We start from the raw sequence: 24,077 nt of genomic DNA on the forward strand, positions 1-24,077 counted from the left end.
AAAAGAAGAAGAATGTTGTCGCCATATGATGACGTTTCCACAGGCGACACATATTATTTAAAGATTATATATTATATAAAACTATTGCTTTAGATTTAAAAAAAAAAAAAAAAAAAAAAAAAAAGTCAAATAAATTCGCATAATTTACAGAATAATATGCTGTATTGTGTTGAGCTTTTTTTTGTTAATATTACCTATGAAAATAAAAAAAAAGAAGAATGTTGTCGCCATATGATGACGTTTCCACAGGCGACACATATCGGTTGTATTACAGTAGAGGGCGCTGTTTCTCTTAATCTGCATTCAATCAGAAGCCAATGTGTGATTATATTGATTCTTTGAGAAAATAACTGTTTTTTAAAACTCTTAACTGTTTTTTTTTTTTAAAGCAATTAACAAACCAATTCCCAGCAACATTTCCAGGCTACTACTATTGTGCTCATGATTATTATTACTTTTTAAAAGATGCAGCATCACTCATGTAAATTGAGGTTGAAGAACATCCTCTTTACATTATTTCACAATATTTGGTGTCAAGCATGATTAACATCTCTTGTACATAAATAGTACGCGCAAATGAAAATGTATAAAAGCATGTACTTAATGTATTTCTACTTTGTCACTGTGTTCTGGGAAGTGCACTTTTGGTTTTGTACATGCATTATATTTATTGCATTCATGCAGGCTGTGTATAGCTTTCTACTTTAATTTGCTATTTGGATATATTGTTTCTACTTACCTGGGTCCTGTATATTCTTACCCTTGCATTTGCTTTCAGGAGATCAATCATTTTTTTTTAGCTTTTTGATCTTATTCCTGCACATGACATAACATTTTTGAGAATTACAGCTTAAATAATGTTAATCATTTTCTGTTTGTTTGTTTGTTTTTTTAATAGCTGCATAATAGCTGCATAAAAAGTGAATATTCTGATGACTGTACATTAAAAAAATTCATCCAGATTTTGAGAAAATTCAATCAGACATATTTGATGTCTTTTAAAACTTTGTGATCCCCACTAGAATTTAGAGAAAAGTTTTGTGGGTTTGAACATTCTTTGGCTGCACAGCATTTGCCTTTAATGACAAACTCACCGACCGATCAGTGAAGTCTAACGGGTTAAATCTTCTCCTTTAAATCCACATCAGTCTCAGTGTAAGATATTATATTAACATTAAACTGACTAGGTCTTGTCATGTTACCTCATTTCACATTCTGTGATAGCTGACCCTTGACCTTTTGGGCAAATAATGCAAACAGATGAATCAACTTTCCTGATAATTGTTCACTCTTTGTTCCTCTGTCATACGTCATGTATCTCATTTCTTTGACATTGTTGTCTCATACTGTATCTATCATACATATCAAGCTATTAGCAAGAAAACAGTAAACACTATTATATTTCACCATGCTCAATTCATACTGAAACTGAATTTTCTCAGCAGTGATTCATGGGCCATGTCCCCTCACCTTTTTCACGTATCTCGCGTGAAGCAAGACATGGAGAGATTCCCACACTGTACACTGACACTGAGGAACTTCCGCCTCAGAGATTTAAGACAGCAGAAGGTGTGTAAACATGTGGCCCACACACCACTTGTAGACTAAACTGCTCATCAAATCCTGGAAATGACAGGATTTTGTCTAAATACCTGTTTGGTAGGTTAAGGATGATTTACCAATTCATCCCTTAGCCATAATTTGTGTTTGTCATTATTTGTTTTGTTTGTTGAGCTCATGGTTGAATCATAATTTAAAAAAAGAGAACTTCTATCATTGAGAAGCCTGAGTTTATTCCTGCAATAGCTCACTCTCAAACATTAAGCAAACTTTAATCTGTGACTTAATCTACTGGAAGTGCATGAAAGAGGTGTAAAGCTCCTGTTTGCAGGGTCCTTTGAATGGCTGAAATCTATTGTGTGTTCTGAGTAATTCAGGAAGGCAGGAAGGGAGGAGCGTTGAGGGGAGATAATGTTCCATGAAGTGCAAAGTGCAAGCAAGTCCTCCACAGCGCTGCCTGGTTTTTATTCAAATTAACAGCCACGCGGAAGGCTTAAAAAATCCTGTCAAACTTGCTTGGCAACAGCAGGTGATAGAGATAAAGACAGGGACAAAAAAAACTTTTGAGTTTCTTCATTTGACTCATGGCAGGTTTCTGTTGAGTCCTCACAACAACATTACACATGGCCAATGGAGAGAATTAATCATGTTAGCCTATTTATAGAAATGATTTGAATTTAAGCAATACTAATTCCACATTTTACCAACTCATAGTTCGTCATAGTAGCAGTTTAAAATAAATTGATGACTTCTGATCAATTAATGGAACTAAAACAACACATCATAACAAATTAAGCTGTGAAGTCATCGGATAATTAAACTGTTTTTGTTCAAATTCCCATTTCCTCAGGCCTATACTCCTAGCTAAAACGAAGGCAGTCTAATGCAGCAGCCCTGAAATGAATCCTTATGGAGGTTAATGTTCACTTTATGTTGAAACTGTTTTACAGTTCAGCTTATTCAACTTTATGGTCATTTTAGAAGCTGACGTTATGGGTTTGTGTTGAACTTTATTGCATTTTACTGAGGAGCTTACTCGTTGATGAACAGGGTAAAACAATATTAATCAACGTCACAAAAAGCCTGGACAATGATCATAAAGTTCAATTAACAATGAAAAATGTTTCGAAAAAAGAAAAAATATTAGACTTTACACTCGAACAAGGGAAGGGAGGATTTATTGCATGGTTTTTGCATTTAATATGAACATAAAGCTAACTTCATTAGGTAGCAGTGTGTGCTGTACACAAAAACATAGCATTTAATATGCTAAGTACATTTGGTGTAACCCAAAACTGGTATTTCATTTTAGCTTGGTACATTTTGTGTACTCAAAATAACAGGCAATTAATTCACTACAACTTGAAAACACTTATGAAAAAAATATGCAAACAATGTGTGTTTAACTTCACTGGCAGGTTGAACCACATTTGTGACCTACATTACTGCTTTGTGCTGGAATCATTTACCTTTAATAATTACCTGTACAGGTCATTTCTAATTGTCTCGAAGGTTTGTACTGTGCTGAAAAGCTCAGGTGAGAAAAAAGTCAGGAAGAGGTGTGGTCAGCTGGAAAGAGGAGGAGAAAGCAGCCGAACGCACACAGGTAGATCACAGACTTGTAGTGACTCATAGAAACATGTTACCTAAAAAACAAAAATGAAATAAGCAACATCTTGGAGATTACCTGGATGAATCTATCAGAGGGTGATTTATTTTAAGGAGGTTTAGGATTCAGAGAGGAGCTGTGATTTCTGGAGAAAGCCCTCCGTCGACGTTTTTAATGCCAACATGGAGCACTTGTCTCTGGGCGTGTTCCATTAGGAAATATATTCCTGTCAACAACCGGATAACTGAGTCATTTTGATTAACGGTAAGTTGTTTTTTTTTTGGTTTTATCTCTCTGCGGCAGGGTTTATAGGGACGCACAGTCTGGGTTGAAATAGTCAGAAAGTTTATGAACATATCAGGTTTCAAAAAGTTCTTAGTGGGGAAAAAAAATAGCAAATATATTTCTAAAAGCATCGACATGAATGCCTTTTTTATATAAATTGTCCTTTAAGATATGAATTGAGAATTAATTATGAAAGGAAGTTATCCCAAATGATGATACTGTGTATTTACAGCTGTTGGGAATAAAATAATGAGGCCTACATCTACTTAAGGAGGCTACTGTACTTAATTACAATTTTATTTGACTTAACTTGAGGTTAAATTGCATACAACTCTGTTCTACTTTACTACATATGAGAGGGAAATATAATACTTAATTACTTCCTGCATTCTTGTGACAGCTTAATACACCACCATCATTAATCACATGAAGAAACCTGCTTACACATTCATCACTGATAATAATGCAATAGCATAACATATAATAACACAGTCTGCGCTGTAAAAAGACACACAGCATCTAGGTTTTATTTATTAAAGGCACAGTCTTCACTTCTTTGATACCAGATCAGAATAATAGTGTGAACTAATATTAAAGCAGTGACTTTTCTTTTTCTAATAAAGCTTCATCAGAGCTGCTCTGTTATTGATGGATGAGGGGTTGATCTTGATGCCCTCTTGGGCTCGGTCCAAGGAAGCATGCATCACCAGCGTAAACAAATGCTCTGCAGCAGAAGTGCAGTTGTGCTGGATTAACAACTCTGTTGGCCATTTGAAGTTGCAGATAATGTTCTGTAAGTTAAAGTCAGGACAGTTAAACTAGCTACCGTTCAGCCGTATGAAGCAATTCAATAAATAGTTGCACGCCTAACACATGCCTTTAGGCTGGGAGGGGTTTTCAGTAGCTGGACAGGTTAAATATTAATCACTCTGTACATAGAGAGAAAGATCACAGGGGTCTCTTTGTTGACAGACGTGCATCTTTTCATTTTGGAGTTGAGTGTGACATGAAGACAATTTGCCTCATGCCCATTCAGGTTGGGTGCAAACATTTTGGGTGTTGTCTCTGGAAATGAATGCAAGCCCAGGCTAGTGCCCTGTTGCAATTGTCTGTTTTTTGAAGCATGAGTTGGCCACGAGAATGAGCCAAGTGATTTCTAGCAATGTGGCTCTGCTAGTTGTTTAGCGTACATGTTAATTTTTTCCCAGGCTTGCTGACAGGGGAATGTAGGAGGTCTTCCCTGACTCATATCTGCTGGGCTGATAAGCAGAGGATTCATGGCTGTACAATCCTCTAGAAACAATAAGAGTTAACCAAAGAAGAACTTGCTGTGTTTTAACTTTTCAAAGTTTTAAGCAATAAGGAAGTTAAGAAAACTTAATCATCCTGATAATTACACCTGTGACTGTGGACACTGCAACTGCGTAATTGTCGACATTAAAGATGTTGTAGAAACGAAAATTAAAAGTTAGTTAAGTTTAAAGAAAAAAAATAAGCTTCAATCAGCCTTACAGGAGCTGTCATACTGCTGTTAACACACAGCACAACTTCAGCAGTTACATGAGTGTTGTGTGAACAGGATCCAGTCCAACTGGTGCCCCTAAACCACAACGAGCTAATGTTTCCACCTCCAAGTTTTTCACAGTCCCTGCAGGATTGTTGCCTCCGAGGTTCAAAACATTTCAACATCACCGATACTGGACTCACTTGTTCATGCTTCTGAGGATCCTTATGGCTGTTTTTGTTTTCCTTTTGTTTTCCCAACATTTTCCTTATCTGATTTTGCTCTCATTCGGCTAGCGACCTGCCTGCAAATTACACAACTTTTATGTTCTCTTGGTTATAAAAAGATGCAGTATCATACATGTGATCAGAAAACAATTTACAAAGTTGGCACACAGCTAAAAGCAAAGCAGTTCACACCAAGGGCTTTTTGTTAGGTCTCCATGGTAACCTAACAATGCCCAAGTGGGAGCAAAGTTACCATAAAAAAGGCTGTTTAATGAGATGCGGAAGACCCAGATAGAGCCCTGTTTTTTTTGTGTGTCTTTTGTTTAGGTTCCCAGGCTGGAAAACACGATTGAGCGCTAAAAATCTGTACTTGTTTTGAAGATTTAACAAGATTTAATGTAAGGAATTTAGATGTACAAGAAAAACTGAACACTTAATACACACAAGGTCTTACAACTGTCGTCTAACCTTTGACCCACAAAGGCAGGTCGGCCGGGTGATGGTGATGGACCAGGACACTCAGTGGCTGTACCATCTCCTGGCCGAGGTCCAGCTGGAGAAGTTCTACCTACGCGTCAGAGATGGCCTCAACATCACCCGCACTGAGCACTTCAACTACGTCAAGGAGTCCGACCTGGAGCACATCGGGATCAGCAAACCTGGTGAGCCAGATCGTCTCCTTTGATCATCCTTGCAGGCTGCAAATCAATACAGTATCTGTCTTATCAGACGAGCTCAGTAACTGAAGACAAAGAGCTACAGTTTGAACTGTGTCTAGTACAAAAGCATTATTTTGTGTTTACCCACAGTAGAGTGTTTGTCTTTGAAATGTCCTTTGGATTTACAGTATTGTTGGATTAATGGCACACAAAAAACAATCTTATCTCAACGTCCACTTACTTGTTTAGCTAAACCTTTCAGCCATATCTCGTGGACTTTATCAGCAAATGCTCAGCGTAAAAACGTACACATAGACGGTACTATTTCTTCTTCAGATTAATCATACTCATTTATTCACTTTGTTTAGGTGCATATTTCGTCAAAGCAATGGCATTTTGAGGATATATAGTTCAGATTTAAATCTGCCATGAAAATGAGGAATTATTTTTCCATGCAGCTTCATTGTATCTTGGTTTGTTGCTCTTTTCTCGTCCAATCATAGTAGTTCTACCAGATATTTAGAAGATAGTAAAAACCACAGAGAAGATCAAGTAATCGATTTGAGATGTAATGTTTGATTAATAGTCAGGTAGATTTAGTGTTCATCATCAACTTCACTCTTCTCTTTCAATTCCAAACCCACCTCTTTTCAACTCTAATATTAAGTAGAACAGCATCAAATAATTATTTTCCAACAATTTATCTGTTGATTATTTTTTACAAATGTTATTATCATTTGTGTAGTCTATAAAATGCCTGAAAATAGTGAAAATGGTCAATCACAATTTTCCAGAGCCCCATGTGAAGTCTCCACTGTCAAGTTTATTTTCTGTTAATCCATAAATTGAGCGCTTTTATGAAGTTACACCAGCTCCAACGTTCTGATGCAGAAATACCACAAACCATGAAAGTAAATCATTCACGAACACCGCTTCATGAGAGAAATTGTTGTTTAATACATTTATATAAAACAATACTATTTACTGTAGATCTTAAGGCTGTTGTTAAATCAGACAGATTCGTCATGTTGGATATAATTATATATATTTTTTTCCTGCCAGCACAAAGAAGATTATTTGATGCTCTGAAACGCTACAAGACAAATTCCCGAGGACGGTCATGGGTGCCCAAGGTCAGACACATGTAGTACATCAAAGTTATTGTAAAGTTCATGTTTATTGTGTGACAACTAAATGTAATCAGTAATAACTCTTTTATTCATTTATTGATGCATAAAGGCCACCAGCGGAGGGGAGCAGTGGAGCGGAGGCGGCCAGGCTCAGGCTCAGGAGGCGGGTAGCCGGGCTCTACCATCTCTGATCCAGGACAGCGAGCTGACTCTGGGAGAGAAGCTGGGCTCTGGGTCCTTTGGGGTGGTTAAGAGGGGAGAGTGGCACACGCCTACCGGCAGAGTGGTAAGGGACAGATTTGTAGAATTTATTTTGCATTTTTATGGCATTTCTTTATGAATGATGCTTTGAATCCTGTACAGATAGATTTAAACAGTATAATGTCCTCAAAACTCTCAGCATGTGCTATAAAATGTTGCATTCTGTTTTTGATTGCTGCATGCATTTATATACAAGTGACAGATCATTTTAGCCATTTTCAGCTCATTGTTTTGGTTTTACTTTCGATAACCTAAGGTTCACTCTTACTGCTCATCAGCGTTCCTTTTTAGCCGCAGCAGGCAGCTGTTTTCCTTTTAAAAAAGCTCTGATAAACCAACTGTACACTACCCACCCGCCAGAGATATCCCTCAGGAGCTGGTGGAGACCAAAACGGAGCCAAAAGGAGAAACATTATCACTTCCTGTAGGTTTTAGTCTAAAGGATAGGGATAGTGAAGAATAACAAGTCAGCACTTGCTGTCAGATGGTTTCATTGTCCCGTTGCACCTTATATAGTGGTCCAAAACAATGTCTGGTTTGGGATTCTCAACATGGCGTAGTCTCTGTGAAAAAACTGATTCTTTGGGTTTAGAGGCAGGGTTGGGATTGAGCCTGTCTGCTTCTCTCATCACTCCTCTCAGTTGCCTGTAGCAGTAAAGTCACTAAGGAGCAGCATGTCCAAGCAGACGGACACACTGACAGACTTCCTCCAAGAGGTGACCATCATGCAGTCACTGGACCACCCCAACATCATCCGACTTTATGGCGTGGTTCTCACACGGCCCCTCAAGATGGTAACTTGTTTGGATGTTTAAACATGGAGATAAAATAAGGATCTACTCAAACTAAGAAGCTTGAATTGACAATGACCTACTTTCCGCTCCTCTAGGTGACAGAACTGGCCCCCATAGGCTCACTATACGACATCCTGCGCTCCCGTCAGTTCGAGTACCCGCTGCTCCGCCTCTGGCTCTTTGCGTCCCAGATCGCGGCGGGTATGGACTACCTGGAGACCAGGAGATTCATCCACAGAGACTTGGCTGCGAGGAACGTCCTGCTGGCATCCAGGGAGATGGTTAAGATCGGGGACTTTGGCCTGATGAGAGGCTTGAGCCAAGAGACGGATCACTATGTGATGACAGCACACAGAAGAATCCCATTTGCATGGTGAGGACTGATGGGAAAACGGGGTGGAGGAGGAAATAATTTTTGGATTCTCACTTATTACACATTTCCTTGGGGTCATTCCACCTGTTTTTTTTGAAGGTGTGCTCCAGAGAGTCTTCGTGTCGGCTCCTTCTCCCATTCCTCTGACGTGTGGATGTTTGGTGTCACCATGTGGGAGATGTTCACCTACTGTGAAGAGCCCTGGTTCGGCCTGTCAGGCAGACAGGTACGCGCATGCCGGCTCCATGTGAACATTCACGTCATGCTTTTGGATTTGTTTGTATCTGCATATTTGTGCTCGTGTTTGGAATGTGTGTCCCCGCCCTGATGACATTCGCTTTTTATGATGCGCTCTGTGACTCAGAGTCTGTGTCTGTGACATTCACTCTCTTTAATCCAGATTTTGTGGCGTGTGGAGAGGGAGGGTGAGCGCCTGGAGAAACCGCCGGATTGCCCCAAAGAACTGTACTCCGTCATGAGGAAGTGCTGGGCCTGCAATCCTTCGGACAGACCAACCTTTATCCAGCTCACCAAAATGGTGGCAGAGGTCTGCAACTTAAAGTGAAGCTTTTAACGTCCCCTGGAGATAAAATCATAAGAGGCACTATTGTTATCAAGCCTCATCAGAAGAATCTGTTTCTTAAAATATGCAGAAATGCATGATTTTTCAGTAAATCTTTGTTCTGTTTTTTCTTACCTCTGTCTGCCTTTGCAGGCTAAACCAATGGAGGTGCAAGCAACAAGAGACTTCGCTGAACCCAGAAAACTTGCACTTGTGGCCAACGACCTTGTGACCGTCATAGAACATGGGTGGGTGAGAGAAAGGAGGGTGGGACTAAAAGAGTAAAGAAAATACTTTGACCAGCACAATGAGCCTTTGTTAGGATGAAACAGGGGTTTAAATCAACCTCTCAAAACCGCATTCCAGCCCTCTTCTTTATGGAGTCCTTGAACACAAATCTGCTTTGTTTGTTTGAACTAGTCTATCAGCTATGACGCTTTTTTCATTCAGACACACTTCAAGCAACAAAAAATACATCTAAATCTATTAAAATCAACTTAAAATAGAGAATAAACCTTCACAGGCCATAAAAATAATATCATGCATTGAAACCACTAATTGAAATGTAAGTCACTAAGTGTTGTGGGCACTCTCAAACAGAATAAATACCAGTAAAATGTGTAAGAATACATTATTTACCATGAGCTAATTCTGTTGGTATTATTAATGCAAAATAAAAAGTAAAAGGCACACTCTGAAAGTCCTACAGTACTGTGGTACTATTTTATGAATGAAACTAATCATAACATCACTTCATTCTTGACCTTTGGAACTGTATGTGTTAACTAAGCTTAAAAGTTCATTTACTAGCTTTTCTTCTTCAGCAAACGTTTAACTTATTTCCCTTTCTCTGTACTTTACACACAGTAAACAGTAAAGATTACAGAAAAAAAGTCTGGTAACACTACTAACTACTTACCTGTATCCTGTCCGACAGTTTCTGTTAGTTAAAGTGAGGACTAAATTACATTTGTCCTCATTTTTTGTTATGCTGCTACAGACTTGTCGGTCTGGTATGACCAGGAAGTTATGGTGGACTATTCACTGACTTAAGACTCATTCCAACTTTTGCCACTGTAAAATCAGTTTTGTGCCAAAAGTAACACCCCAGTAGTCTCACTTTAACCAAAGAAAGCTCTTTGGTTTCTAATTGAACTGTTCTTTCTCTCTCTCTGTGCAGTCTGGAGCTGAGTGAGTGGAGAGGCCAGAACCAGAAGACGCTGGCAGTCGGCTGGTTTCCTGCGAGCCTCACTGTGCCGTTATCCACTTCTGCTGCCACTGCAGGCAACCCTGCCGCCTACATCTCAACCCCACTGAATGGCAGCCTGCAACACATGGCGCACGGAGACATCAAACCTGAGCGCTGCTGGGGAGCACCTGTTAACCTGGACGAGTCAGTGACACCATGCATTCATTTCTCTTTATCTTACTTAGGCTGTTCGCTGTGTTTGCTTGTTCTACAAAGATGTCAATCTGGAGAGAAACTCCTTATTTTTGTTCATATTAACCATCGCTGTTTTTGAAGAGCACAACATTGTGTCAGACTCTATCGAAGCTGACCTGAAAGTACCTTGCATTGGTTTGGCCAGTCTGCAGGGATATAAATTAATATGTGATAAAAACTTGCATGGAAATAAAATGACTTAGGAAAGCAAAGTTTACTGACTGAGCTAAATTTGAAGCAGTAAAGCAGTCAGGCTCTCACAATGGCTGTTTTTTTTATATACATAAAGTTAATTTCTAGTGGCTTTTAAAATAATATAGGGGTTTAGGGTGGGTGTCACTTTTATTACCTTGTGGCCTTGCAGTGTTTCACCTCATTTATTGACCGTACAGAATACTTCAAAACAAAGAAAAAGGTGTTGCTAGTTATGATTTTCCAAATTACATTTCCCATTTTTTGATTCTGGCTCTATCAGGTTTAATACCATATAAACTTCCATCTCAGGTTCCTGAGTCAATGTGTTTATTGCTGAACAGCAGTGCAGCACTGAACTTTCACCCACTGTCAGCCCATATAGTTTGTGAGCTGAGGCTGTCAAACTAATGTGTTTACTGTTCTGATCTGTGCAGCAGTGGCAACTGGAGGACAGGCCCTCCCAGAGAGAACGAGGGCTCCAATCTGCAGAAAATGGCAGGTAGGTAGCTAAAAATAAAAAGCAGCCGCAGAATGTTGCGAGTTAAGCTACGTTATGCATCATCTTGGATTTTTAATATTGAATTATTACTTTACCTACCTTTTTAATGTTGTATTTTTCCTGGTCAGGCTGCATCAGAATAGACAATCACATCCCCCACTACTATCCTGATTGGCTTCCACAAAATGGTTGCTACCCTTCCTAAGGTCCACCAACGATCTAATGTTTCTCATAAATAATGTCATGCATCATTACTACATATTCCACATTGCATTAAACCCTCTGAGGTCAAAAATAGATTTTTAGACAAAACTGCTCATCTCCAGTAATAAGCTCAATAGCCTGTAGAAAAATGGCTGCCACCCTTTTTATCCTTTCAAACTTCTGATACATCACTGCTCCAAATGTATCATGCACTGCGTCTTTTGCAGACCCTCAAATGCCTTAAAAGGTTTTACATATAGCTTAATAAAACAATTTATTGTGTTATTTCTTGAAAAAATGCTGCTTGTTATGATGTTATTAAAAAAAGAAGCCTCTTTTCCTTCCAAGAAGTAGCCACATTTATGTATTCATTAATTCTCACCAGTGTGCCCTCTGGTGGCTTTATCAGGCTCTTAGCATGCCCAGATACACTCTGAACTCAGATAACCTGCTACCTCTTTATGATTAATGTTGAATTGAGCATTAAAAGCAGTCCTTTCTGTGTCTTCAGGTCTCTGTCAGAGCCTTGAGTCAGTTATGAACGGACAGCGGCCCAGGGCCAACACAGTAGGGGCCCTCCGAGTGGATCAGCAGGGCCGACTCCTCCCACCTGGGATAGCAGCTCGCAGTGTGTTGATGCAGCAGGACCCACGGCGGTTCAGCGAGGCCAGTATCCTCCCGCCTCCGCGACCGCCGCCCCCCAACCCGAATAGCTTTAACATGAAACCCCTGAGGAAGCCAACAATCCACCCAGCCTCGGGCAACCCATGGCCCCCACAGTTGGTCCTGTCCCCTCCACCGCAGACGCAGCCTCAACCTCAACCTCAACCTCAACCTGTACAACGTTACCCACCTCAGCAGGTCATCGGGGGCTCCAACCTGGCTAAAATGGCCCACATGGCTCGCTCAACCCCGCAGCTGGATGATTACACGGACAGAGATCGAGAGAGGGAGCGAGTCAGAGAACGAGATAAGTCGCCTCATGTGCCGAACACAAGAGACACACTCACCACACAGGTAATAACACTGATTTAAAATCACTTTAGCTTTTTCTGTGTAAAAACTTGTTCAGTGGATTAAAGTACAAGAGATGTTGCTCCGCTTTAAGGTCATGGAGGCAGTTCATGGAGTGACCATTGAAGAGGTTCGTAGTGCACTTCAGCGTAATGACTGGAACCCAGTGCGAGCAGAACAACAACTCAAGGTCAGACCATTAAAAGACTGTCAACGTTTAGTTTGAAAGTGTATTTCATTTTGATAAATGTGTCAAAAGTTTGAATTGGATGCTCCTCTTTAATGTAGACTTACCTTATATATATATATATATATATATATATATATATATATATATATACAAATGTATCTGCTACTTTTTATGTGCAACTTTAATCATTATAAATACGGAATTTGCCATTCATATCTTTAACACTTTGACAAAATGTTTTTTGTAATAAATGTAATAAACTGCAACAAAAACTAAAACATGTTGCACTCCAGGACTTCCCCTCAACAGTGATTTCACAGCAGGTGCTTTGCATTTGAATGCTGATGGAAACAGCTGCTTTAAGATGTGTAGACAGATGTGCAACTTACCTGAATGTTTCAACCCTCAGAAGTCAAACCACCATCTCTTTGTCTGTCTTGTTCTCCATAAATGCTTAAGGTGCTAATGGGTTTACGTATCTCAAAATGTTTGTATTATATATTCTTGATTTGTGCCTTTTCAGTTGGAGCAGCTGTACCTGCTGAGCCTTTGCTCCAGAGAAGACTGTCTGAAGATCCTCTCCAGATACCATTGGAACCTGCAGATGGCCAGCAGCTACCTGCTCCGATGGTCACGGGACGAGAGGCCCCCAGCTAGTACAGAGAGACGAGTCTGAAGGGATTTTCTAGCTGATTTTTACGTTTATTCATTCATAAATTCAACAACAATTCTGGCACTGGAAGCTGCCCAACACAACTATGGAAGGTCAGGTGCATATATGAGTAGAAAAGTGAAGATTTATGAATGTAAAAAGGAAAAAAAAAATTCTAACAGGTATCAAGCACAAAGACTACTGACTACTGTTTTTGTATTTTTAATGAGACGCACATTTCTGCATCTTGCAATTTTCTTTTTATCTTAATGCATTTGTATATATTGTATGAAAATGTTTTGTTTATTGAATTAAAGTGATTGTCTGGTCTTAATGCACAGCTGCTGAGTAAGTGCATGATTATTGTATATTGTATAACACACTCTAATAGTAACAGTTTAGAAGGAACTTTGTGTTGTGTTCAAGTGCATGCTGGTCACCGGAAATATTTAGAGTCTTAATTCAATTCAGCTTGAAGACAAATAATTGACTTTGCTCAAACCGTATGATTACACATTATGGGTGGACAATTAAAATTTGAGTCATTTCCCAGGAGCATTGCGGCATGTGCAGACATGCTCCCATAAATACATTCTATGCCTGTATTTCCCCCATTTTTCCAGAGGATGGAGCAGTTTGAAATTCAATGTCTGACATGGGAGGAGGTTTTTTTTCTCCCTTTGTTGCATCTGAAGTCGGGCATGGATGAAGTCTTTACATAGATAAAGGAAGCTGATAATGACAACAATAAAGTGGATGGTGTGTTGAGAAAGTTACCCAGTAACTAAAAAGCGAAGTTCTAGATGAACTGGACTTTGGCAGATGTTGTTGATTTCCCTCTGAAGCGCTGATAATTGTTTCCAAGTGAAACCAGATGTTCCACATTTAGACTTGATGTTTCCGTGGGCCTTCCCAAAATTTCCAATCAGCGGAGGAGATGAACACAGAAAACAACACTACTTATGTATGGATTCATATGGCATTTGTTTTATTTCTGAAAAACTGTGTACATACATGCAATAAATGTACTGTACAGAGGCGGATGTTGGCATATACAGTTTATAAGACAGATTCAGTAAGAGAGAGCTGTGATCTGCATTTGAGAGCACTAGTGGCAACCAAGCCTCACAGGAGGCACACCCATGGTGTCTGACGAGAAAGATTATTAAATACAGAGCAGAGAGTTGCATTCAATTGCAATTCAGAGCATTTGCAAACATAAACCTGACATTTTCTTTTCATCGATTTTAAAGCACAGCGATTTAAAACAGACCATATTTCAAATGTTTACATTCAGGTCTCTTCCTGCTTCACAAAAATTACAGAAAGCCAATGTGTTTCCTTTTACCCGCCACTAACTGATGATGAATAACCTCAACTTCTGGTTTTAATTTTCTTTCCAGTCCTGCTTTACTCAGATAACATATCTCTCCTATATCGTTATACTGGCAAATGGTGAAGGCAGTGGCATCTGGAGAGACTGGAGGGCGAGGTTTGGCATTGATGTCAGTGTCCATGGCAACTATTAAACCACAAAGGGAGCATGAGAGCATTTACACTGTAGCCTGTGCTACAGTATTGTTAGATTATGTACACAAATGTTTAAGACAAAGGGTTTCAAGGAGGAGAGAGGTGGTAGAGTGGTAGAGAAAGAGCACAAAAAGACGCTAACACAGCGCTAAATAATGACAGCCTGTTTACTATGGCTGATTTATATAAAGTTATTATATAAAGCTTTTGTTAACTTGTAGGATTTAAAGCATACAGCCACGCTGGCAGCTCTGCGTGCAGTGCTTAGTGCTTTGAGCTAAATGCTAATGTCAGCATGCTAACATGCAGATGTTCAGCAGGTTAACATTTTTAGCAGGCAAACAATCTTAGTTTAGCTTGCTTGCATGCTAACATTTGATAATTAGCACAAGAAACAAAGTAACTGCCGCCGCTAGCTGCTGTGTAAAGCACATTACAAAAACATTTTTATACCCAGTCATATTTTTATGTGTTGTCCCTGAAAAAGAAATTGAGGGACAAAGGTTGACTTTTTTGGCATGGATTAAATCTCAGATGGAGGTAACGTTCACCCATTTAAAATAGATAAAACTACAAGTTGTATGGAGTGTAAAGAACATTGGCAATGTGGCGCTGGTATCAGTCACTGAGTTTGGATAGATTTTAAAAAACAAGCCATGGCAGGCATCTGGAATCAAGAGTTTATGAGCTCAATTTGGTCTGTGTGTGGAAAATAATCCTTTGATTAGCACCGTTTCTGCTGGAATTTGGTGAAGGAAGGATTGAAAAAAAAAAATGAGAAAAACAGTACAAGAACAGAGAATACATAACTGCCGTTTGCTATGACTTGCTCTCCTGCTGTTGTTTTCTCCTCCTTTTTTCCTGTTATGAAAACACCGTGCTGCGCTGGTTGGCCTCCCCGACCTTCTCGAAGAACATGAAATCCTGCAAAGTTGCAACAAATATGGAAATTAATTCAGTACCTTACAAAACTGAGCCAGCAAGTACAGTATACAAAAAATAAAATGTTGTCATGCTTACTATGAGAAAGCAGGATCCCATGAGCACAGCTTTCATTTTCACATCCAAGTCCAGCGGGAACTGGATGCCAAAGTTGTCCGTGTCTGTGAAGACTTCTTTCAACAGGCCGCTCCACTGCTTGCTGATGCGACCCCTTAAGCTGCAGAGTAATAAGAACAACAACGTCTATAAGATGATGTTGAGGTGTTTCCAGAAAATGCCAAAACCGGATTGGAACTGTTCATTTGAAATTGAGAAGATTGAAACAACTCTCATGGCTTGTCATTATCTTTGCCCTTAAGCTGCAGAGTAATAAGAACAACAACGTCTATAAGATGTTTTAATAAGTACACTATACTGTGATCTTATAATGTTGAGGTGTTTCCAGAAAATGCCAAAACCGGATTGGAACTGTTCATTTGAAATTGAGAAGATTGAAACAACTCTCATGTCTGTAGTAGAGCTACAGCTGGAAGGTGGTTAACATGCTGGGAGTATCCATTGCATAGCTTAGCATAAAGACTGGAAACAAGGACAAACGGCTAGCTGGGTTTCAAAAGTCTGGCTGTAGCTTCACGTCTAATGGACAGATATATGAGTGGTATCTACCTTTCCTTCTAACATTACGATCCTCTGACCTCACCTCAAAGTTCACGTCTCCACAGCAGTTGCAGGCAAAGCAGGGCCCATCCAGTCTCAGCACTGTCTCCTTGTTCGGTCCCTGGATGGAAAACTTCGGCAGGCAAGGGTGCCAGTCCTGTTTGACGTAGCCTATGGTGGTGCCGGGCGGGGACTGGACCTCCATCTGTGGGTCACATACATAGTTATATACACATACTAACGTGCCACAAGACTAGAGAGCTTATAATCTGCCCTCTTCCCTTGACACTGACAGCTATAAAAAAAAAAACATCACGGGTTAGCATGTCACACATTTGACATGGGACAGCAGGCATGATAATTGAACCTCTGACTGCTCCATTGTGGCAACACATAACAAAGGTAATACATCTCACATGGCTCCTGTCTGGCCAGTAAACAGAACCTCAGTATGTGAGAGTGTAGCAGCATGGCTCTGAGCCAATGGGAACCTACTGAAGCCAGATTGCAAGCAATGTGATTAAACAGAGAAAAGGGAGCGGCCTCAGAAGTAGAGGGGATGGCGGAGGATCGGGGGAGACTGGGAGATAGTTTGGACAGACAAAGAGCCATTCATAGTCTTAACAAACCCCTGTCTGAGCAGACGGGTGCACAAAGACATCGAAGCGCCACTCAGCAACTCATCAGTAACACAAGGCGAAGGGTTAGGGAAAGACAGAAGCCGCTAAATATGAGCTGTGAGGCTCAAGATGTTTATGCTTATATCACCAAATAAGTTTCATCAGTGCTATTAGATGCTTTAATGCTGGAGTGAAAACACAAATGGCCACTTCAAAATCCTCTTTTGTTAAAGGGCTGTTTTTTTCATACTTTTAGTGGTATCCAGACATGCAAATAGTTTTAAGTTTTCCAACAAGAAGAACAACAACATTGCTTTGTAGAAACAACAACCCCCGTTACACTCTGCATCAACTGTTTTTTTAAGAACTATTTGTTTCGTAGAAAGCAGTTCTTGTTAACCTGATCATCCAAAGTAACTAGGACATTGTTTCTGGAAAGACATGTTGATGCTTCCAAAATTAAATTTTCAATGCTGCAAGCACCACAAATATACATTGTATTGAGGTAGCGGAAGAAATCCCTGAGACAGATATCTCAAAATGTGGACAAATAAGACCAAGAACTACGTCTTTAAAGGGTGAGGATTTTCACCTTGGTTGTTGGTTGTTTAGCTTTATTCCAAAAGGAAACCTCAAAATTGATTATTGATGTTATGTCTAAACCATAAAGCAGAAATATGAATAAACTACTATAGCAAGTGATAGTTCAATCTTTTCCATCTCAAACTCTTCAGACAATCAATGTGGTTAACTATTAACAACATTAATAATGGAACACGTTATCACAGTGCTTATCCAAAAGCAGAGTGAGTAATCAGGTTGATTTGGGGCTCAACGAACTAACTTTTGAATTGAAACAATATTTGTCTTGGTGTGGTAAATCAATGTAATATAAGGCTATTAAAACTGCCTTTGACACACTCTCACACACACAGACCTCTTGGAGGCAGCAGGGACACCAGCAGGAGACGCAGCGGAAAGGCCGTATGAGGCGAATGACCTCCATGTCATTGTTGTCCTTGATCTTCATGTCGAAGCTGCGCAGCGAGCCGCAGCAGTTCCTGGTGCAGCAGTCGTTCTTCTCTTTGGCCTTGTAGATCTTTTGGCCCAGACTGTTCTTTATCTCGTACTGGTTGTTGGTCTCAAACCCAATGAATGCTGGGTGGGCGAAAGGAAAGCGGGTGGAAATGGTGAATAACAAAGCGTAGATAAGCAAAGAATTCATGATTTATATTGACAGGTTTTAAGCTCACTGGTGAAATAAAACCTGAAAATTGCTATGGCTGGTTATTTGCTGTTTACAAAGTGTAGATGTGGCTTGATGAACATGTAAAAAGCCTTACCCTCTAGCAGTTCCACTTTTTGATGGATCAAGATCTGGTCAACCTAAAACCACAAGAGGAGGAGTTAACAGTTTATCATTGCAAAATATATCCAACCTCAAGTCACAAAGTCTTATTCCTCTTAAAAACAAGAGGAGAAGATGGAACCGTGAAGGGATCACTTCACTTGTTTGCAATACAAAGCAACTTAATCCATGAATTTTCATGAAACGGCTTAGAGTCAGTTACTTCAAACTCTACTGTGCTAAGAAATGATGTTCCTGTTTTGTCCGAGTACACAACAACTTATTTGCTGAATCATTGTTTTCACTCTGTCAACTGCTGCTCTGTCAACTGTTGTTCTGTCAACTGTTTTAATATTGACATAGAGAAACCCTAATGAGTTACCGTTTTTAGAGAGAACAATGTAGAACGTGATCTTTACAAGGTAAAAGGCTGTGATGACAGAGATCATATTGTTTGAAATGGAAAACCTGGATTCAAAAGTGAACAAACTTAAGACACAATACTCCATTTTCCTTCACTAACTAACATACCACTCTGCTCCAATATGAAATGCAACCCAGACACTTTTATTTTGTAATGAATTTGAATTCCGCTCTAGAAAAGTTCATTAAACTAAGCAGTACAAATGCAAAAAATGTAAAAACTATTACAGTAACACAAGTAGTTTTGTTGCTTGAATCTTTGTATATATTTTATGGCTTTTTCACATGTTTTTATAACACGTAAACACGTGAAAGATAGCAAATGAGTGTTAGACCAGTACACACCTGATTACAGTTGCACTTTAGGGTGCCACACAGTACACCCTCAAGTGATCTCAAGTGTAGCTTGCTATCATTCATTTCTATGATTAACAGTGTCATTATCAGCAAACTGCACGTTCACAAACAGTGAGGGTACAAATTCCAGAAATGAAGGAGTGCCGCTTGAATAATGCATTTTAGTTCAAGATAAACTCATGTGTAGGAAAAATCTGAAAACAGGAGGAGCAGCATTGCCATCATTCTTGGGCTATGAAGATCTTTCTTTGGTTTCTCTGTCCTACCTGTGTGAGGTACTCGAGCCCTGGTGGTACACCAACAGGAACCGCAGCTGGAGCCCCAGCCGGCGACATCCCTCCCTGAGGGGCGCCATACTCCGGACCTGGAACTGGGCCTGGGCCAACGGCACCAGGCTGATACATGACAGGAGGTTGGCCTGGATTGTAGGCCATGTTGAAGCCCGCCGGAGGGGCTTGACTGGGGTCTCCGTACCCGCCCGAAGGAACCGGATAAGGGGCTATGGACTGGCCGCCGGGCTGAGGGTAGGGGTAGGATGGGTTGCTGTGAGGGCCTGGGTAAGCTGGGGAAAAACAAGAATGACGTTTATTTACACATCATCCTGTATAGCTTTGTTCTTTTATTTGCCTGAATTTGAATAAGACCATTCATTACAAAGGCTGCAAACAAAGGGTTTCTTCACTGTAGAAACCAGGTGAAACTCAAACTGGAAGCCATCAAGGTTAACCTTAACCATAAAATATAAAATTAAAAAATATATATATAATATATAAAAACGTAACTCAACTAAAACAAAGAAACATACATCAAAACATAATATAAGCATTAAAAAACATAAAGCTGCTTTCTGTTTTAAACATCTAATCTTAGGAATTGTGATCAGATGTCCAAGCCAAGTTCTAACCTTGGAATAAAAATGAAATAACGCAGAGACAAACTTTCAGGTCATCATTGCACAACGGCTAGATGGAGGAAGTCATGGTCTGTGTTTACGGCTGGTAGCAGCTGCTCTGTGCTCTTATGTGTTTTACTGTGGATCATCCTGCTTTTCTCTGCTGGGACAGCAGGGTCAATAAGCCACTTATTACCCGAACTACAGCAGAGATTTGAAGCACTTACATGGGAGCAAATGTACAGCCAATACATTTGTTACATAGTAATAGCCCTGGTGGTCTTCTCTTGTTTTTTGTCATGCTTCATGATAAATAATATCTTTGAAGAGCTTTTTAAACAGTACAATGGCTGATAACAGTCTTTATTTGGGCATGAATTCAACAACTACAGACTCTTATCTGACCAGAGCAAACTAGGTCAATCAGTAAGGTTTACAGTTTACAACAGTTACTCCAGTTTTAGTGCCAGACTGGACGGCTCATATTGTCTCAAACAAATAAAATCTTGATTCAAACATGATAACATACATTTGTTTTCTGATTGTTTGTCTGTTGTTTAAGCCAGGGTCTGCACGTTTACACCTGCTAATAACTTAAGCATCTTTTAAACATGTTTTTAAAAAGCTAATAGAAGACAATGTTTAGTTCAAGAGAGTCTGAGGCAGTTAGAGAATACTGAATTACTCACTCAATACACAGTCCTTCACACGTGGGTTAATGTAGCCACTAATGATACGTGGACCTCAAAGTAAAGAGCTTAAATGACTCGCTAAAGGAAGTAGGTGTGACAGAGCTGTGCATGAGGGTGTAATAAAGTGGAACTGTCATGCGCTAACTCACTAACAAATGTTTTATTATTCAAGACCGAGTTTTCATCTAATTTTAGATTCATCTGATGTCTTGATGACGTTGACAAGTGTTTATATTTCAACTATTAGGCTGAAGACTTCCTGAAATTATCATAACATGGAAATGACAAGTCATTTTCAGGCAAATAAAATCTCAAATGTGAGAATGTTCAGTTTTATATTAATGTAAATGGAATTACTTGGGATTTGAGCTGTAGTTTAAACAAAACAAGCATTCTGAAGATGTGTGTTTTCTGTCTCTAGATGTGGGTTTGTTCCCGTGTTTATTTCTTGTATTTTTCATATCCCTCTGCACATGACACTTGTTGGAATATGCACTTAAATGTAAAGCTTATTGGTTTAACTTGTAATGAAGTGTGTCATAGTGTCATCCCCACATCATTCATTTTGAGTTAAAGAGGATCTTTTGGCCATGTGCCTGTATTCAATTTGTTCCATAGCTGACCAAACTGGTTTTGGTTGGTGTGGCCGGACAGACCAACAACCACCAGCTAAACAGTTTCAAAGTTCATGATGCCATTTCTTAGTGAGAGTCCTCCTTGCTTAAGTTTGTGGGCATTATAAATCACAAAACAAATATGGATTAAAGTTAGAAAGACTTTCTATTAAGCTTCTAAAGACCAAAGAGGACGTGAGTAATGTAGTCCGTGAACTTTGAGGTCTGTTGTTGCTCCACCTCGTTCCACATTCCTTTCTCTGCTTGCAGGAAACAAAAACCCAATTTAAAACCTGAGAGTTCGCAGGGAGGCGACCCTCATTTACACACACACGGACGTGCTCACACAACTGTACCTTTCACTTCCTATAATGCACTTTTCCTTTCATGTAAACATTCTCAGATTATTTTTCAGATTTCACCACCTGGGGGAGTTTAAGATTTCTCAACTGAAGGAATTTGGGGAATGGACAAGGGTGTCGATTCACTTTACAACGATGATCAGCGAACAGGAATGTGTAATGGAAACTTTGAGATTCAAGGCCCAAATCATTTCAACAGTGGCAGCAAAATATAACATTCATGGAAGAAGCCAATGAGGAAGAGTTGAAGCAATGAAATTACACTGTTATCAAATAACAGATGAAATACTTATTTTCATTGTCTGTTTGAAAATCAAACTAAAGATGGAAAATCTGAAAGAAATCTAGTTATTTTTCCTCTTTCCTTATTGAAGCATTAAGCCGCTTACCAGGAGCAGACATTGCGAGCAGCTGGATGAAACTTTTATGGGGACGGAGTAAAAGGAGGTTGCACTTCCCAGTCCACTCCCAGGATCTCTAAGGGAAACAACAGGAATGAAAGAGGATGGGAGGGTGGGTGATAAAAAGGGAGGGGTTTGCACAGAAACAAAGTCACAGTGGAAAAAAAAGAGACTAACAACACTGAGTCTTGTTCAGTTTCATAATCATGTTGAGTGACCATTATTTTCCTACAATCATGTCACCACACCACAGTGGATTAATACGTTTATGTTGTGTTTCAGGTAACAGTGTGAGTATACCAAAATAAGAGTCAGTTCATCATATCCTGGATCCAAATGAGCTCAGTCAAAGCATCTACAACCTCAACAATCATTAAGAATCCTAGATATCTATCTGAAGATTCAGACTCAAATTAAAAATATCCTGGAACTTAATGATAGATGGAAAGTTCAGTGGCTTTTTATCTCAGGATTTAAAATCGATTTCATCTCATGAAAGGTATGTTGTATCAAGTATCAAAACCCTTTTGTTACCAGCCAAGAGACTGATACTGTGTAGCATTAAGTCTAATCTCCATAAAGGTGAACATTTGCATTGGGCAAATTTACAACCAACAACTGTGATACAGTGGAAACTAAAAGGCAGCAAAAAAAAGCTCTCTTGTTCTGTGTATTTGAGGGCTAACATGCATGCAAATAACATAGAGTGTGACATGTTTTAAACGTATTTAACTTGAAGCTATAACCTCAGAAAGTCCCCAGAATAACATGTGTCTACTTCATTCATGTCTATTCTGACTATGACAGTTTCACCTATCTGCCTCTCACACACACACACACACACACACACACACACACACACACACACACGATGTTGAATTTGATCAAATCTTACCTCCCAGGCAGCTGGTTTCTTCTCGGTCCCACAGTGTAAAAAAAAGAAAATTGAAAATGAGGGAGAAAGAATGATCCACGAAGCCAAAGAGGCGCTTCTCTGTGGTTTTTTTCTGCAAACCTGTTTCTGGTCGCTCCTTGTTGCTGTGCTTGTCCCTCCCACCAGATCTTATTATATTCTCCTCCCCTTAAAGACTCATATGACCTTTATTAAGCCTTCCGTGTTCTGTATATCTAAACATGAGCAGAAGACTGGAAATGATGTCGTATCTATATTTCACAATGTTTCTGCATCTTCTTGCATATAAGGCTGTCACATTTTGAAATGGGAAAAAAAAAAGGAAATGGAAACATGTTGTATTATCTTTGAGGCGTACCCGGGTTTGGTGTGTTAGACTCGGTCAGCAACAACCACCAGAGAGCGCCAGTACCTCAGTAATGACAAAAAAACTACATTAAATACAGAAAACAACTCCAAGTTATACGAGCTAAATTAAATAAATATTAAGGTAGTTCACCATTCACCATCTTAAATATGAGTTAATGTTTTAGAAGCTGGATAATGTTACCAGTGAGGGATTTAAACGTTGATTTCTAGCTGAAAACTAGGTGATAGGATTTGCAATATTGTCTTTTAATTGAGAAATGTGGATGAGGTTTCTTAGATTGACTCTAAAATGACAATATACTAATATAAGCACAATGTAGACTATAAAACAAATGCACTTTTCCAAATATGGTGAAATATGGTTCAAATAAGAATATTCAATCAAAGTCTTTTCGCCGGTGTCCATCTTTTAAACATATTTTCAAGGGGAAAAATGCTCACTGGGTTCTCTAACTAACTTGAAACTAGTGTTACTTACAGCGGGTAAAATAAGTATTGAACACGTCACCATTTTTCTCAGTAAATATATTTCTAAAGGTGCTATTGACATGAAATGTTCACCAGACGTCGGTAACAACCCAAGTAATCCATACATACAAAGAAAACCAAACAAATAAGTTCAGAAATTAAGTTATGTGTAATAAAATGGAATGACACAGGGAGAAAGTATATTAAACCAAAATTAGATATAGTGAACTAAACTGAATTTAACTAGACAAAGATAAAGATAAAGAGGTTTTTATTGTCATTGTAGTGATACAACATTTGGCAGCTCTCAGCTAGCCAGCAGCAGTG

The 24,077-nt window shown here is 39.4% G+C and overlaps 2 protein-coding genes across 7 annotated transcripts; one reads left to right on the forward strand and one right to left on the reverse strand.

Annotated features, from left to right (window-relative positions):
* Positions 1-3,130: 3,130 nt before the first annotated feature.
* On the forward strand, positions 3,131-13,502 carry tnk1 (tyrosine kinase, non-receptor, 1). 6 transcript variants are annotated; one of them, XM_054601120.1, is made up of 16 exons: positions 3,135-3,166; positions 3,283-3,433; positions 5,513-5,583; positions 5,669-5,847; positions 6,907-6,977; positions 7,084-7,260; positions 7,877-8,029; positions 8,125-8,402; positions 8,502-8,628; positions 8,803-8,949; positions 9,118-9,212; positions 10,145-10,357; positions 11,038-11,102; positions 11,818-12,323; positions 12,415-12,510; positions 13,034-13,502. In XM_054601120.1, coding segments are annotated over exons 3-16 (2,262 nt in total). In that variant the 5' UTR covers positions 3,135-3,166; positions 3,283-3,433; positions 5,513-5,581; the 3' UTR covers positions 13,187-13,502. The 6 variants fall into 6 exon arrangements, with proteins under 6 accessions (XP_054457094.1, XP_054457097.1, XP_054457096.1 ...); XM_054601119.1 differs by having other exon boundaries at positions 3,131-3,433; XM_054601122.1 differs by having other exon boundaries at positions 3,131-3,433; positions 5,673-5,847.
* Positions 13,503-14,113: 611 nt separating this feature from the next.
* Positions 14,114-23,135, reverse strand: plscr3b (phospholipid scramblase 3b). The gene is given in 9 exon segments (XM_054601165.1): positions 14,114-15,616; positions 15,713-15,845; positions 15,959-15,993; positions 16,335-16,496; positions 17,849-18,069; positions 18,255-18,297; positions 19,306-19,601; positions 21,989-22,076; positions 22,896-23,135. Coding segments are annotated over 8 exon segments (963 nt in total). The 5' UTR covers positions 22,002-22,076; positions 22,896-23,135; the 3' UTR covers positions 14,114-15,556.
* Positions 23,136-24,077: the final 942 nt, after the last annotated feature.

Source organism: Anoplopoma fimbria, chromosome 7, assembly GCF_027596085.1.
Source record: "Anoplopoma fimbria isolate UVic2021 breed Golden Eagle Sablefish chromosome 7, Afim_UVic_2022, whole genome shotgun sequence".
In the NCBI taxonomy this organism is placed as follows: domain Eukaryota; kingdom Metazoa; phylum Chordata; class Actinopteri; order Perciformes; family Anoplopomatidae; genus Anoplopoma; species Anoplopoma fimbria.

Coding starts and splice junctions, on each gene's coding strand:
- tnk1 (XM_054601119.1), top strand. Junction 6,978..7,083: donor GACGGTCATGGGTGCCCAAG/GTCAGACACATG, acceptor TGATGCATAAAG/GCCACCAGCGGAGGGGAGCA. Junction 10,358..11,037: donor GCACCTGTTAACCTGGACGA/GTCAGTGACACC, acceptor TGATCTGTGCAG/CAGTGGCAACTGGAGGACAG.